Source organism: Aplosporella prunicola, assembly GCF_010093885.1.
Source record: "Aplosporella prunicola CBS 121167 unplaced genomic scaffold K452scaffold_11, whole genome shotgun sequence".
NCBI classification, from domain to species: domain Eukaryota; kingdom Fungi; phylum Ascomycota; class Dothideomycetes; order Botryosphaeriales; family Aplosporellaceae; genus Aplosporella; species Aplosporella prunicola.
The window spans coordinates 650,637-664,339 of record NW_022983539.1 but is presented as its reverse complement, the minus strand read 5'-3'; the positions used below and the strand labels follow the sequence as shown (position 1 = coordinate 664,339).

At 55.5% G+C, this 13,703-nt stretch overlaps 5 protein-coding genes across 5 annotated transcripts; 3 read left to right on the top strand and 2 right to left on the bottom strand.

Annotated features, from left to right (window-relative positions):
* Positions 1–2: 2 nt before the first annotated feature.
* On the bottom strand, positions 3–3,639 carry K452DRAFT_318154 (uncharacterized protein). The gene is made up of 3 exons (XM_033544128.1): positions 2,745–3,639; positions 1,017–2,686; positions 3–967 (listed from the first exon to the last, which is right to left on the bottom strand). The coding sequence occupies exons 1-3, from the start codon at positions 3,565–3,567 to the stop codon at positions 224–226; spliced, it is 3,237 nt and encodes a 1,078-aa protein (XP_033398265.1). The 5' UTR covers positions 3,568–3,639; the 3' UTR covers positions 3–223.
* Positions 3,640–3,764: 125 nt separating this feature from the next.
* K452DRAFT_270288 (uncharacterized protein) lies at positions 3,765–4,511 on the top strand. The gene is made up of 6 exons (XM_033538978.1): positions 3,765–3,828; positions 3,892–3,981; positions 4,042–4,050; positions 4,105–4,165; positions 4,218–4,250; positions 4,315–4,511. Exons 2-6 carry the CDS (start codon positions 3,892–3,894, stop codon positions 4,338–4,340), a joined length of 219 nt encoding a protein of 72 aa, XP_033398264.1. The 5' UTR covers positions 3,765–3,828; the 3' UTR covers positions 4,341–4,511.
* A 305-nt stretch (positions 4,512–4,816) lies between these two features.
* Positions 4,817–9,289, top strand: K452DRAFT_350880 (uncharacterized protein). Its single transcript, XM_033545681.1, has 6 exons — positions 4,817–5,954; positions 6,005–6,097; positions 6,147–6,670; positions 6,721–6,874; positions 6,932–7,274; positions 7,323–9,289. Exons 1-6 carry the CDS (start codon positions 4,826–4,828, stop codon positions 9,007–9,009), a joined length of 3,930 nt encoding a protein of 1,309 aa, XP_033398263.1. The 5' UTR covers positions 4,817–4,825; the 3' UTR covers positions 9,010–9,289.
* K452DRAFT_20648 (uncharacterized protein) lies at positions 9,244–10,325 on the bottom strand. Its single transcript, XM_033536110.1, has one exon. The coding sequence runs from the start codon at positions 10,167–10,169 to the stop codon at positions 9,477–9,479; it is 693 nt and encodes a 230-aa protein (XP_033398262.1). The 5' UTR covers positions 10,170–10,325; the 3' UTR covers positions 9,244–9,476.
* Positions 10,326–11,044: 719 nt separating this feature from the next.
* K452DRAFT_326432 (uncharacterized protein) lies at positions 11,045–13,151 on the top strand (the record flags this gene model as incomplete). The annotated part of the gene is made up of 3 exons (XM_033544846.1): positions 11,045–11,277; positions 11,333–12,808; positions 12,878–13,151. 3 exons carry the CDS (start codon positions 11,045–11,047, stop codon positions 13,149–13,151), a joined length of 1,983 nt encoding a protein of 660 aa, XP_033398261.1.
* Between the last annotated feature and the right edge of the window lie 552 nt (positions 13,152–13,703).

The following is a 13,703-nucleotide window of genomic DNA, read 5'->3' as shown; positions in this document are numbered from 1 at the left end:
GTGCTGGCACGCCGCGGGCAAATCCGAGCGCATATCCACAGCCATCAAAGCTTCATCATTTAACTACGCATGAACTAGCCCTTCTACAACCCTGCCTCTTTTAAAACACACCATGGCCACTCGCCCGCGCAGACTGCCCTAACGCCACCGCAATGCCCGCCAAAGCTTTTTAACTACAATACAGTACGCCAACCCAAAAGAACCCCTCCGCCATCCATCCATCCTACAGGTACAGCGACTGGGCCGCAACCAGGTCTCTCCTGATCGCCTCCAGCGCCTTTGCAAACTTCTCCTCCAGATCCGTGTTGCCCATGACCTTTGCACCGTCTGCCATTTGCCGCAGCAGCTCCTCCAACCGACGGAACAACCGGATCAAACTGCCTTCGTACACATCCGTCATCTTGCAAATGTCCGCAAACGACGCGCCCTTCGACCAAGCGTACACCACCTCCATGAGCTGGAACTTGAAGCCGTTGAGATAGTCGTCTTCGTTGACCGCTAACTTACTCTCCTGGGATATCTTTGCGATAATCCGCGCCTGCGCCTGGATCTCGCGGTACGGCTTCGCCAGCTCCTCCTTTAGCGCAGGCGTCTCATTGCTCTTTTCCTCGAAAATGAAGCAGCTGAGCGTGGCCGCCGCCACCTCGGGAGTGAGCTCGTTGAAGAAACCATTGAACAGCAACTCGCTCAGAACAAGTTCGTCACCCGTGCTGATTTGGCAAGCGACGCGAGCCTTGATCTGAACAACATCCGCCTCGTTGATGAATCCGAGACGACGGAGGACACGTTTGCGTGCCTTGAGTTCGTCGAGCTGCATGATGGAAAGGGCCTTACTAATCTGCTTCTTGACGTCTTTGATCTTGTTGTTAAGCTCAACCTTGCCTGCATATTGGTTGTACAGATCAGGCAGCCTCGGAGAATTGTGCAATGGGTTGGACAACAGGCGGGACTCCAAGACCTCGATTTTCTATGATGGTCAGCTCCTGCAATATGTTAAAGACATTTGTCGCACTTACACGAAGTAGTTTCTTGAACGAGTCGTCCGTGATGCCCATATTCTCAATCGGATCAAGAATAGCGATTCCATCAGGGAATCTCTTCTTCACCTCCTCGAGAGCCTTGCGCACCTGGTTCCTTTGCTCGGCAGACTTTAGGTCAGAAGGAAGGAAGATGCGGAGATGTCCAATGGAGTCAATGCATGACAGCATGATTGGGACCACCTCCATCTTGCCCTTCTCACCGGGCGCCGGAGGCCTGACGCCTTGCGGCAAATCTTGGTTAAGCTGCGGCGCAAAGGTGGCGTCGCTTGCGACTTGCATCAAAACGTCAACAATGTATGACTGCTGAGGGGGAAACTCGGGGCTCTTCTGGTTCTGGTTCTTTGGAGACTTGCGAGCTTGGAAGTTGACCACAGCACCCCAGCCAAAGTCATAATCCTTGTGCTTGACGCGCACCAAGCGACCAGACTGCATGAATTGCAAGCAATAGTTCGGGTGGGTGATGACATCCCTCATGTCCTTGGTATAAGTGTTAAGCTGTTGGCGGAGCTCATAGTACTCCCGGATAGTCGCCTCATCAGAGATGTCCAGGGAAGACTTGTCGTGCTCCAGTTCATTCAGTTGCTTCTCAAGGCCGGAAACACTGGCGGTGTTCTGAAATTGGAAGAAGCAGCGCTCCAACATGAATTCAGGAGAAATGCCCTCTACGCGCATAAGATTGAGAATCATGTTGTAGCCAAGGTAGAACGCGGAGTTGAGCTTATCTTGCTCACCACGCACAATCTCCTTTGCAGCAGCAGGCTCCATCTTCTCGTCAATCATCATAATGACGATACCACGGTCATCGAGGCCACGTCTCCCTGCACGTCCGGACATCTGGATGAATTCCGAGGGTGTGACCCAGCGCTGAGTGACACCATCGAATTTCCGCACGCTCGTGAAAACGACCGTCTTAGCAGGCATGTTCAAACCAATGGAGAAGGTTTCCGTAGCGAAGAGGACCTTAATCAAGCCTTCCTGGAACAGAATTTCGATAGTCTCCTTCAGAATGGGAAGCAGACCAGAGTGATGTACACCAATTCCGCGCTTCAGAAGCGGCAACAAGTGCTGGATTTGAGGGAGATCCCGATCTGCTTCGCTCAGTGATTCGATGGCGCTGTCAAACACCTTTTTGACCAAATTCTTCTCCGAATCATCGTTGAAAGACAGCGAGCTCATTTGCAGTGCGAGGTTCTCGCATTCCCTCTTGCTGAAGCTGAAGACGATAACCGGATTGTAGTTCTTCATCATGATCATCTTGACAATCTTGTAGATGTCGGTGGGTCCTGATTTCTGGCCGCCCTTGTTGAGCTTCTTGTCTTTGCCCTTGCCCTTGCGCTTTGCCAGCGCATCAGCAGGGTCATCTCCTTGCTTGTTTGCTATGGAAGTCATGGCCTTTTGGAAGTTCTCCTCTTTGAAGACACCTTTCTCGTCGACAATGAGATGTATACCTTCGGCGCCCGCAGGGAAGAAGTAATGCTGCAAAGGCGTGGGCCGGAAATCCGTGTAGACGACGTGACAGGGTTGATTGTGTGTTTTCGTGATCCACTCGGCGAATTGCATAGCGTTGGGGATGGTGGCAGAAAGGAAGACGTAACGAACCTTGTCTGGCAGAAGGATGATAGTCTCTTCCCAGACGACACCACGAGCTGTTATGTGTTAGTACGACCAATTCCCTGCTTTTGCACCAAGTTCGCGGATACGTACACTTGTCTCGCATGTAGTGGACCTCATCGAAAATAACCCATGCAACTTCGCGCATAATCTCCGAACCTCTGTACAACATGGACCGCAGAATTTCCGTGGTCATGACCAAGCAGGTTGCCGTTGGGTTGATCGTGACATCGCCGGTCATGAGACCAACATCTCCAAAATCCGCCGTGAACTCTCTGTACTTCTGGTTGCTGAGGGCCTTGATCGGACTGGTGTAGATGACTCTTTGGTTGTTTTTCAGACAGTGCGCAATCGCATATTCTGCGACGACCGTCTTACCAGCTGACGTGTGGGCCGACACCAAAACACTCTCATTCCTCTGGATCGAGTAGACGGACACCTGTTGGAAGGGATCAAGAGTGAAAGGATACTCGCGAGCTGGCTTCTCCGGAGGCTTGTGCTGGGAAATGGGAGTGTAGTCGTAGTCGGGAGGAAGCGCAACTTGGTGACGAACTTGATGCGACAAGACGACTGCAGTGCCATCCTTCTGGGCTTGCAGGCCGGCGGACGCGGCAACTTCGCGAGACTGTTCCGTCTCGAAGGTATCGGTCACCAAAGGCTCGGGTTCGTCGCGTCGCACTCTCTTCGATTGGAGTTGGTCCTCGCCGTCCGCCTCCTGGTCGTCAGCACCATCTTCCGGCGGCGGTGGAGGCGCGTCGGCCATGGTGGCATCGGCGGGAGCTGGCTGCTGGGTCTCGCCATCGTTGGATTTAACGTCGCCGTTGGCCTGTCTCTTTTTGTTTTTTCTGGATTGTCTGGGCTGCTGCTGCTGAGCAGCCTGCGGATCGGCGTCGAAGACGTCGAACAGCTCATCCATGTTGGCGGGCAGAGAGCCGTTGCGACGGTGGTGAGCGCCAGACGTAAAAGAGCTTGAACTTTTGCCTGGACCCAGCTACTGCGATGATGGCGCCGTCGGAAGAATGGCCGCCGGAAAGACCGAGGGGCAGCTGCGAACCGGGAGCCGGGGCTTGGCGGCAGGGCGGCTCAAGCAAGCAACCTTCGTCAGCCCGTTCGACACCTCCAAGCAGACCTCCCGTTGCACCATCGCCCACTACACCGCCTTCTGCATATCGCAAAAGTACGTCTGCGTGGATGCGCCTGTCTTCAATTGCCATGGAAGCCGGTGGCTGACCGACCGCAGATGTTCGCTGCCCGCGTCTCCTCCACCGTCCAGAAGAGGGCCTTCTCGGTCACTCGCGCCAGGCTTAGCTCGCCCTACCACTACCCCGAGGTTTGAAACTCCAGAGCTCTGGTTCTTCATAAGCTCTTCATGTACTGATGCGATGTGCAGGGTCCCCGTGTATGATTGCTACCGATGACGCAGATGCCGCAGCAACGACTAACTTAGTCCTAGAGCAACATCCCCTTCAACCCTCTGACCAGGTTCTTCGCTTTCCGCTACTGGACCTTCATGGGTACGCTATATTGCCGCAAGCAATTGGGAGAGGCGACTGATTGTTGGCGTAGCGACCGGCTTCTTTGCGCCTTTCGGCATTGCCGGTGAGTGCATATCGCAGCCCAGTGTTCGTGGATATCCGGAGCTGATGCGCCTGATTTCACGCAGTCTGGCAGACCAAGAAGGACCAATAGACGGTTGGTCTCATGAGTTCAAACCTGGGCGGAACGTGACGGAAGTCTGGGGCACAGCGACGCAGCGGAGTTTGCGCGACTGCTGCACTTGTACAAAATGCCATACTTCCAGGCGGCTGTTGTCAGATGAAATTACCGTTGATATCGTGATACATCCAGAGTGCAATCCGGAAGTGAGTGAGTTGAATCACGTGTGCAATGAGATAGGATGTCGCAGCTACTTTATCAAGTAGTAGTAGATGGTTTGAACTGTGCTTTTTGAGTATGCGTCGACAAAACTGCTCTCATAACCGCGTGCTGTCAGCGGCGCAGCACCGTCGCAACCGCGCCCATGACGGGGGTAACCTTCCTATGGCTTGGCATCAATTCGGCTGACTAGCGCAACCTCGAAATTTTGATTCGCCATTACTCGAGACGGCACATGTAGGCAGCCCAGCGATGACCATACAGCTTTACCACCTAATCGTCTTGATTCCGAAGTCGCCATGCGCAATCTACGGACTGTCCGGAACACCGTCCGCAAGTTCCCAGAGGATAGCCTTCCCTTGACGGCGACCGCATGGGATACGGCAACCGACTCGCTAATCTGCACATTTGGACCATCCGAGTCAAGTGCTGTCATCGAACTCAAACGCCTCGTTGAAGGAGGCAGCAATTCTGAGGATGCCTTCTCCACCATTGCTTCGTGGGATGCACCTTGTCCTCTCCCGGATCTGGCCTGCGACAAGGTTCTGAGCCTGCAGTATTTCCCGGACACCTTGACATCATGCCTCATCCTTGCCGGTGGCGATATCGTGATTGTCAGAGAGGAGCCGTTGCCGGGAGAGGACCTCATTGAGATTGTTGGCTCCGTCGATGCGGGCATTTCAGCAGCGGCGTGGTCGCCGGACGAAGAGCTTCTGGCGATCAGCACCCGTGCCAACACCCTGCTTTACATGACCCGGGAGTTTGAGAATGTCACAAGCATCACTCTTACTCCTGAAGATATCAAGGCCTCCAATCATGTTTCAGTTGGATGGGGTAAGAGAGAAACGCAGTTTCAAGGGAAAAGAGCCAAGGCACTCCGGGATCCTACTGTACCGGAGAAAGTTGATGAAGGTCTTTTAAGCTCTCTCGATGATGCTAAGGTCACTATCACTTGGAGAGGCGACGGTGCTTATCTGGCAGTGAACTCTATTGAGGGCGAGAAGCGCCGCATGATCCGAGTCTATTCAAGAGAAGGAGTGTTGGACAGTGTAAGCGAGCCCGTGGATTATCTCGAGGGTGCCTTGAGCTGGCGACCTGCCGGAAACCTCATTGCAGGAATCCAACGCTTGGATGACCGTATTGATGTTGTCTTTTTCGAGCGCAATGGCCTTCGTCATGGACAGTTCAGTCTGCGTTTGACCCCCGAGGAGATGGCAGCGTGGGGAAGTAACATAAGCCTTGCATGGAACAGCGATTCGACTGTACTTGCTGTATCCTTCAAAGACCGTGTACAGCTCTGGACGATGGGTAATTATCACTATTACCTAAAGCAGGAGATCAGCTGCACCAATGATCAAATTGCGAGCTCTCCCGTCGAAGCCAGATGGAACCCTGAGAAGGCATTGCGCCTTTCTGTGGCTTGCCCTAGTATGCTTTGTTATTCTATATCTTCTGTGACCACCACTGACGTCGGGTAGATATATCCGAGAACCTCGAGTTTGTCTTTTCTGTCGCGAGTTGTTCGAGCGTGCAACCTCATGACTTTGGCACTGTTGCTGTTGTCGACGGCAGTAAGACATACCATTCTGTGATTACGGTGCCACGCTAATTAGGCTACAGGGGCACTCAAGGTGACACCGTTGAGACTCACTAATATACCGCCGCCCATGTCTCGGCATGAAGTGTGCTTGGAGAGCAATGCTATTGATGTAGCTACCAACGCATCCAGCACACGTATTGCTGTCTTGCACGATAACGAGGTTTCTCTCTACAGCTATAACATTTCCGAGAAATTCCCGGCGGATCCCGTCATGGAGAAACGTGAGCCTTTGCAAGTTCCCGGCGCCCGACCTCGCCAGATTGCCTTCCGGGGTGAGTCGGAAATATTCGTTCTCTTGGATGAAGAAGACACGGGAGAGAGCGTGCTTTGCCACAAAGAGCTTGAGCAACCAGAGTTCTCCATCTTACCTTTGTCGCGCCGGGCACAAAGTCTTGTCACGTCTGTCGACTACAATAAAGTATGCATTCAATATGCAGACGCGTCCGTGGCCCCGATATCGCAGGATGCCTCTGTGGAGGAGACGTCAATTTGCAAATTCCCTACCAGGGTTGCATGGGCTGAAGTGGTGCACCATGCTGAGGAGGTAAGTTGTTCAAGCCACACTTTAGCAAACTTTTTTGATGACAAAAGCAGGATATTGCTGTTGGGCTAACTAGCAACGGTACTTTGTACGCCAATGGAAGACTGCTTGCAAAGAGCTGCACGTCCTTCCGAGTTACTCTTGCTCATATCATCTTCACAACCACCCAGCATCTTCTCAAGTTTGTACACTTGGCCCCAGTTGACGGTAAGGATTTTTCACTCGCCTCCCCTTAATGAACTAATCAACTTATGTCATGAATAGAACTCGAGGTCCCACTTGATGAGCCGGAAAGAGACGAAAGGTGCCGTGCAATTGAAAGAGGTGCTCGCTTAGTTACTGTTATGCCATCATCGTTCTCGGTGGTGCTGCAGATGCCGAGAGGTAACTTGGAGACAATCTTTCCCCGGGCAATGGTCGTTGCGGGCATTCGAAAGAACATTGCAGACAAAAAGTACAAGGCTGCATTCATGGCCTGCCGTAACCAGCGTGTGGATATGAACATTATTCACGACCACATGCCAGAGCAGTTCATGGCCAGTATTCAGCTTTTCATTGATCAGCTGAAGAAGGCGGCACACATTGACTTGTTCCTTTCCCAACTCAGGCAAGTATCATCCGCACAATAAAAGTATAGAAAGCTGACTCTCAGCAGGAATGAGGACGTCACGCAGACCATGTACAAGGAAACCGTCAAAAACACGGTAGCAGGAACTGCAACTGCTACAGCTGCGCATGCCAGCGGGACTGTGGCATCTTCCTCTTCTTTTGACGTATCTACCAAGGTTAACCGCATATGTGGCGGTTTCTTAGAGGTCCTGCACAAACGGACAGAGGCGAATTTGCAGAACATCGTCACGGCTCATGTCTGCAAATCCCCGCCAGATCTCGAGGGCGGCTTACAGGTTGTTGCTAAGGCCAAGGCGCAAGATGATGGCCTTGCAGAAAAAGCTGCAGAGCACATTTGCTTCCTTGCCGATGTCAACCAACTTTATGACACTGCACTTGGTCTGTACAACCTTGAGGTTGCGTTGCTCGTTGCCCAGCAATCGCAAAAGGATCCCAGAGAGTACTTGCCGTATGTCCAGGGGCTCGGAGAGATGTCTCAACTTCGGCGCCAGTTCACAATCGATGACAACCTCGGTCGCCGCTCAAAGGCTCTCAAACATTTGCATGAGTTGGATACCTTCGATGAGCTTAACTTATACACCGAGAAGCATGAATTGTACAGCGATGCCATCGCCCTGCACAAATACCAGCCGGAACGTCTTAGGGAAACCATGGCACTATATGCCGCTTACCTCAACAGCCGCAACCGATTCCGCGAAGCCGGTATCGCATTCGAGTATCTCTCGGATTATACGTCTGCCACCGAGGCCTACCGCGCAGCCAACATGTGGCGCGAGGCACTGTTCTCGGCTACCAGCGTTCCTCTACCGGAAACGGAAATCACGTCGCTGGCGGAAGCACTTGCAGATACACTCACTGAGACGAAGGACTTCTACGCCGCAGCCACGATTCATCTCGACTACCTTAACGATCTGGAAGCAGCCACGCGCGTCTTCTGCAAGGGCTACTTCTTCGCGGAAGCACTGCGCGTCGTGGGGCTGCGGCGACGCCTTGAGCTGGTTGAATCGGTCATCGACCCTGGGCTCATTGAAGGCTCGGCGGCCATGACCGAGATGCTGGCCGAGTGCAAGGGACAGCTCGGAGCACAGGTGCCGAGACTGCGCGAGCTGCGGCAGAAGAAGGCCGAGGACCCGCTGGCATTCTACGAGGGAGCCGGCGGCGGCGAGGGCGGCGACATCCCCGACAACGTCTCGGTCGCGGCGACGGACACGACGAGCGGGGGCACGTTCATGACGAGGTACACGAACCGGACGGGCACGGTGAACACGACGAGCACGAGGCGCACGAGCAAGAACAGGCGGCGAGAGGAGCGCAAGCGGGCGCGCGGCAAGAAGGGCAGCGTCTACGAGGAGGAGTACCTAGTCAGCTCGATCGGGCGGCTGATCGAGCGGGTGAACCAGATCAACGAGGAGGTGGCGCGCCTGGTCGAGGGCCTGATGAGGCGGGGCATGAGGGAGCGGGCCGCGGCTGTGGAGGCCATTATGGCGGACGTGGTCGAGGCGGCCACGAGCAGCGTCGAGGAGGTCTTCCAGGTGGAGAAGACGCAGCAGCAGCAGCCGACGACGCAGGGCGAAGGTGCCGAGGGTGAGGCTGGCTTGGGCGAGAGGCCCGCAGGCGCTGACGGCGTGCTCTGGGACAGCATGCAGGCGGAGCTCCGCAAGAAGGAGGCGCCGGTGGTGAAACGCTTCGAGAAGCTGAGCCTGGTGGGTTGAGGGCCGGCCGAAAGACGGGAAGGCCGGGCAGATCCGAGCCAGGGCGCAGCGAGCAATTCAAAAAGGGTCTTGAAATAGAACAGAGGTTGGTCTCGCTGCTGTGACCGTGTCTTGGTTGAGTAGCGTCGTTATTTCCACAACCTCCTTTCCTTGCATCTATTCGTAATTTCCACGTGCAGGGCGACTGATAGGACCGGCCGGAAGGGTGTAGTCGAGTAGACCGTAATCACGACCAATGACGACCAGGAGAATGCGGTGCTGTAGTGCCTATTATATCTAGAAACAAACACTAAACCATTTCCCACTCTACTAACAGACGGTATATACGGACGGCGGGCCGCACAGCTGGGAGGCGTCGTGTTTGAAGACGTCCCGGCTGGAACGGCGACCCGCTTTTGCACAGGCTCCGGGACACAGGGCGAGAGGGCAATCCTCATGTCGCTTCGCGGCCAGCACGTTCAGCACGTTCAAGCATGGCGATAGAGCAGAGCACATATACGCTCGCCCCCCCTAGGCTGGGGGATGTGAGAGCGAGCGCGGGCATCACGGTCATGGGGTGGGCAGCAAATCCAGTACGGGCGCACGCATGAGCATGATGAGCGACATGCAGAGGCAACGAAAGAAAAAATAAAAAGCGGCGCATGAACGCTCATTGGCGAAACGGGGGGCGCTCGTGGACTCGCTGGGCATTTTTCGAAACAGACCGCCGGGGTTCCAGGCGCGACAATCAATTCACGGTCATTGATCTGAAGCAGGCTAGGCAGGAAACAAATTTCCTGAGGCGAGGGCAGATACGACGAGCAGAAAGCGAAATAGAGCCCGGTAGGCAGTGCAACTGTAACAAGCCGGCTGAGTTGATCGTCGGGACGGCGGCAACATGGACGAGGAGTCGGGCACGTCGGGGCAAATGTCAAATGTGCGAGGGCAGAGGTGAACCGGGCGGTGGCAGCCATCTCGCCAAGGGCCGTTTTAGTGGGAGCGGCTGTCTGAGAGATCCTCCTGCATGACGGCAGATCCCCCCTGGCTCCCGACACGAAGACGGACGGACGACGACGACGACGACGACGACGGTGCAGTTGAGCCTCTTGCTCTCTGGTCGTTCCCCCGGGCGCCACGGGCGGAATGGCGCCAGGCCGTGAGGGTGGCAGGCGTGACGGCATGGCTCGCGATTCATGGCGACGCAGGGAAATTGGCTGCGGCCGTGCACGACTCGGTGTTATGGGACACGGCGGTCCAGGCCGCAGGGCCGGCAGTAATAGTAGTGGTAGCTGGAGGCATATGTGTGTGTGTGTGTGGGCGGGGCGGATTCACGATGGTGGGGGCGGGAGGGAGGAGGGATCACGCGAGGCACGGCAGGAGGTAGGTGATGGTGGTGGTAGGTTGATGGGTGGGTTGGTGATGGTGATGGGGTAGGTTTATTTATTATTTCCGGAGTACCGTAACCTAGTGGAAGGATGTGGCGGAGAAACAGTTGCAGCAGCAAAAGGCAAAGCCCCTGAGGCCGATCGGGATTGGTGTTGTTGACTTGGACTTCTCGAACGCCTGACGCCGGCGCGCCATTTCGGCTTCCGCATGAGGATTAGCCAGGAACAACTCCTAAATTAGAGACCGGGGCTGCAACACGGTCGGCCAATCAGCCCCATGCGTCTCTCCTGGGCCTCCTCCGCCATATTCACTCAAGCCGCCGCCGCCTCTCGCTCGTTCTCTTTCGTCGTCTTTGCTTTGTGCTTGCCTGCCATCGACCCTTTCAACTCTTTCCTCCAGGCGGCCCTCACACTCTCTCTAATCCCTTTAACCCCGACTTTCTTTAACTGCAACTCCACCCAAGTCACTCCTTTGCAAGGGCCCGCCGCCTAATACACCACTTCCAACAACCTACAACTCCACCAACCAAATACACTCGCTCCCTTGTATACCATCGACAGCCTCCCGGTGCGCGCGCATCACGACTTGCCAATTGACGACCTTACGCTGTTAATCCGTAATCGCTGCTGAGGCGCATGTCAGCACCATGAACAGACACCACTCTGCCCACATGGCCTTCCACCATGCCCGTCGTGGGGCTCAGGGAGTCGACCAGAACCTGTCCGAGACGCTGGTTCCCGCCGCCCAGCAAGCCGCTGCTGCTCCTGCAGTTGCGCCCACCCGCTCACTATTCCAGAGGTCCGCCGAGCTCTTCTCCCGCTCCAACAAGTGTACCACCAGTTCCGAGGCGGACACCTGCCAGAAGCCCACGGACAGCAGCTTGGCCATTATCCTCGCCGCCGTGTATGTTCCTTTTCTATTTCTCTCTCTCTCTCTTGCTCGTCCTAATCGCGTCCAGTATCCCCATCGTCGTCGCCATCGTCGTCTTGTTCATTCTGCACCAAAGGCATATGAAGAAGCAAAGACTGGAGGATCTGAACGACAAGCATAAATCCCTGGATTTTGGTCTGGACGAGCCCATGCCCGCCAGCGGCCGCGCTGGTCGCAAGCACCCCGAAATGTCCGTCGCCGATGCCGAGAAGACGATCCGGAAGGGTGGTCGCGGAATGTCCATGGATATGTCCAACAGCCCCTATCTGATGCCCGACAACGTGAGAGGTTCCCGGGAATCCTTGCACTCCATGAACCCTTCCATTGTCGCAGACTCGATTGATCCTTACCGCCCCGTGACCTTCATCAAGGAAGCTGACAACGCTTCGATGATGTCCAAGTCAAACCCCTTCAGCTCTCCCGAGGACCCCAAGATGCCCGAGATCCAGTTCCCCCCGCCTTCGCACGTCAAGCCGCCCCCGAGTCCCAGCGCCATCACGCCCCAATCCGGTTCCTCCCCGGCCGACAAGGACCTTACCCGCGACTCTTACTTTGAGAACAACCCCGCCAAGCCTGCTGAGACGCCGTTTGCCGACCCCGTTGAACCCACCCTGCCCGAGATCCACGAGGCCATGGATAGCGCCGAACCGCTGCCTACTCCCACGCCCCGCAAGCCTACGCCTCTGAGACTCGAGTCCATGGTTGCTTCTGTCCACAACCCCCAAACGGATACTGTCTACAGCAAGACCAGTGATTACGGTGATGGTTTCAAGGTTACTCCTCCTTCCCCTGGCCGCGAAGAATCCGCTGCTACTGCCGCCGCTCTTGAGTCTCAGGGTCTGAACGCCGCCGCCCCTAAGCCTGGTAACCGGATTTCGATGAGCCTTCGTCCCCTTCCTCCCATGGAGGACCCGACCGAGAACCCCGAGGAGCGCGCCAACCGGATACGTTCTTTCTACAAGGAGTACTTTGACGATTCCAAGCCCGAGCCCCAAGGCCGCCTCGCCGAGAACGAGGGCTACGACCAAGAATACATGGAAGGCGCCATCTTCGATCCTGACAAGGGCCACTTCGTTGTTGGTGGCCAGCCGTTCGCTGAGCCCGTTACTCGCCGTGCCATGACTCCTCCTCCCCGCGCTCCTCCCCGGTTCCGTGGTAACGCTGGTCACGCCTACAGCGGCTCTGGTGGCGCGAGCGGCAGCGGCCGCTTCACGCCCATGTCGATGCCCCGCGGCAACTCTGCCATGAGCATGCGTAGCGAAAGCCCCAAGAAGCCTCTGCCCCCGCCTTCGGTTCTCAACTCTCTGCCCACTCCCGCCAAGCTGACGGACGATGCCCTGACGCTGAACCCCGCCGATTTCGCTCCCCCGCCGTCCTTCAGAGAGATGCAGAACGGTCGTCGTCCTGACAGCCCCATGGGCATGGAGAGACCCTACTCGCCTTCCGTTCGCCCTCACACCCCGCTTATCTCTGCATTCGACGAGATGCCTGTGATTCCTAGCCCGTAAGTGCATTCCTATTTCTGACTCTGAAAAGAGAAATGATAACCGATAACTAACTCTTCTTTTCCCAGGCACGCACTCCGGAAATCTGGCACCTTCACCTCGCTCGACTTCGTGCCGCCGCCGCGCTTCAAGGACGTCAACGCCGGCAGCGACGCAGCATCGATCCGCAGCAACGGCACCGGTATCTCGGCGCAGCAGATGCAGGCCGTGCGCAACGGCGCGTACCGCGTCAGCCGTCTGCCGGCCCAGGCCGTCGGAACCAAGGACGACATGATGTCGGCGCTGAAGCCGTCGTGGGATCTGCGGGACGGAGGCAATGGACAAGTGAAGCCCAGCTCGTAGATGTCTGATTTGATTAGTTGTTGTTGATTTTTTCCTGGTGTTGTTCTTTTTTATCATATATCTTCTTCGCTGATCTGAAAGCTGGCGCTCTCTCCCTGGTGGAAAATAAACAAAGATCCAAGCACACACAGACACACTCAGACACAGACACTCTCGACGCACAAGCAAAGTTTTAGAGCATATACGCACACTCGTAGGCCATTCTATGCCTCTCTTACCCCTCATCCTCCTCGTCATCAGCATCATCTTTTTTTGTCTCGGCGCGTCAATCAAGCAATCAATCGCTCGATCGATCCTGTAGTATATATCTTGGAGAGTACCTACCTACCTACCTACATACCCCGTACGTACCTGGTACCTGGTACCTGGTAGCCAGCACAGCACAGCACAGCACAGCACAGCACAGCACAGCACAGCAGCAACCCCCATACCCCTCCCCCCGGCCTGTCGTCAGTCACCATTTATTTAGCATTTTCATCAGCATCAGCGGCGAGCAAGAAGGCTCGTGTGTACGCGCGCGCGTTTTTATTTTCTTTTTCTTTTTTTTTTTTT

Excerpts from the sequence above, each read along its gene's own strand:
- K452DRAFT_318154 (XM_033544128.1), bottom strand. The coding sequence starts at position 3,567 with ATGGATGAGCTGTTCGACGTCTTCGACGCCGATCCGCAGGCTGCTCAG. Across the intron at positions 2,687-2,744 it reads CCACTACATGCGAGACAAGT|CTCGTGGTGTCGTCTGGGAA; the intron begins GTACGTATCCGC and ends AACACATAACAG. Across the intron at positions 968-1,016 it reads CGTTCAAGAAACTACTTCGT|AAAATCGAGGTCTTGGAGTC; the intron begins GTAAGTGCGACA and ends TGACCATCATAG.
- K452DRAFT_270288 (XM_033538978.1), top strand. The coding sequence starts at position 3,892 with ATGTTCGCTGCCCGCGTCTCCTCCACCGTCCAGAAGAGGGCCTTCTCG. Across the intron at positions 4,166-4,217 it reads CCGCTACTGGACCTTCATGG|CGACCGGCTTCTTTGCGCCT; the intron begins GTACGCTATATT and ends TTGTTGGCGTAG. Across the intron at positions 4,251-4,314 it reads TGCGCCTTTCGGCATTGCCG|TCTGGCAGACCAAGAAGGAC; the intron begins GTGAGTGCATAT and ends GATTTCACGCAG.
- K452DRAFT_350880 (XM_033545681.1), top strand. The coding sequence starts at position 4,826 with ATGCGCAATCTACGGACTGTCCGGAACACCGTCCGCAAGTTCCCAGAG. Across the intron at positions 6,671-6,720 it reads TGGTGCACCATGCTGAGGAG|GATATTGCTGTTGGGCTAAC; the intron begins GTAAGTTGTTCA and ends TGACAAAAGCAG. Across the intron at positions 6,875-6,931 it reads ACACTTGGCCCCAGTTGACG|AACTCGAGGTCCCACTTGAT; the intron begins GTAAGGATTTTT and ends TGTCATGAATAG.
- K452DRAFT_20648 (XM_033536110.1), bottom strand. The coding sequence starts at position 10,169 with ATGCCGTCACGCCTGCCACCCTCACGGCCTGGCGCCATTCCGCCCGTG.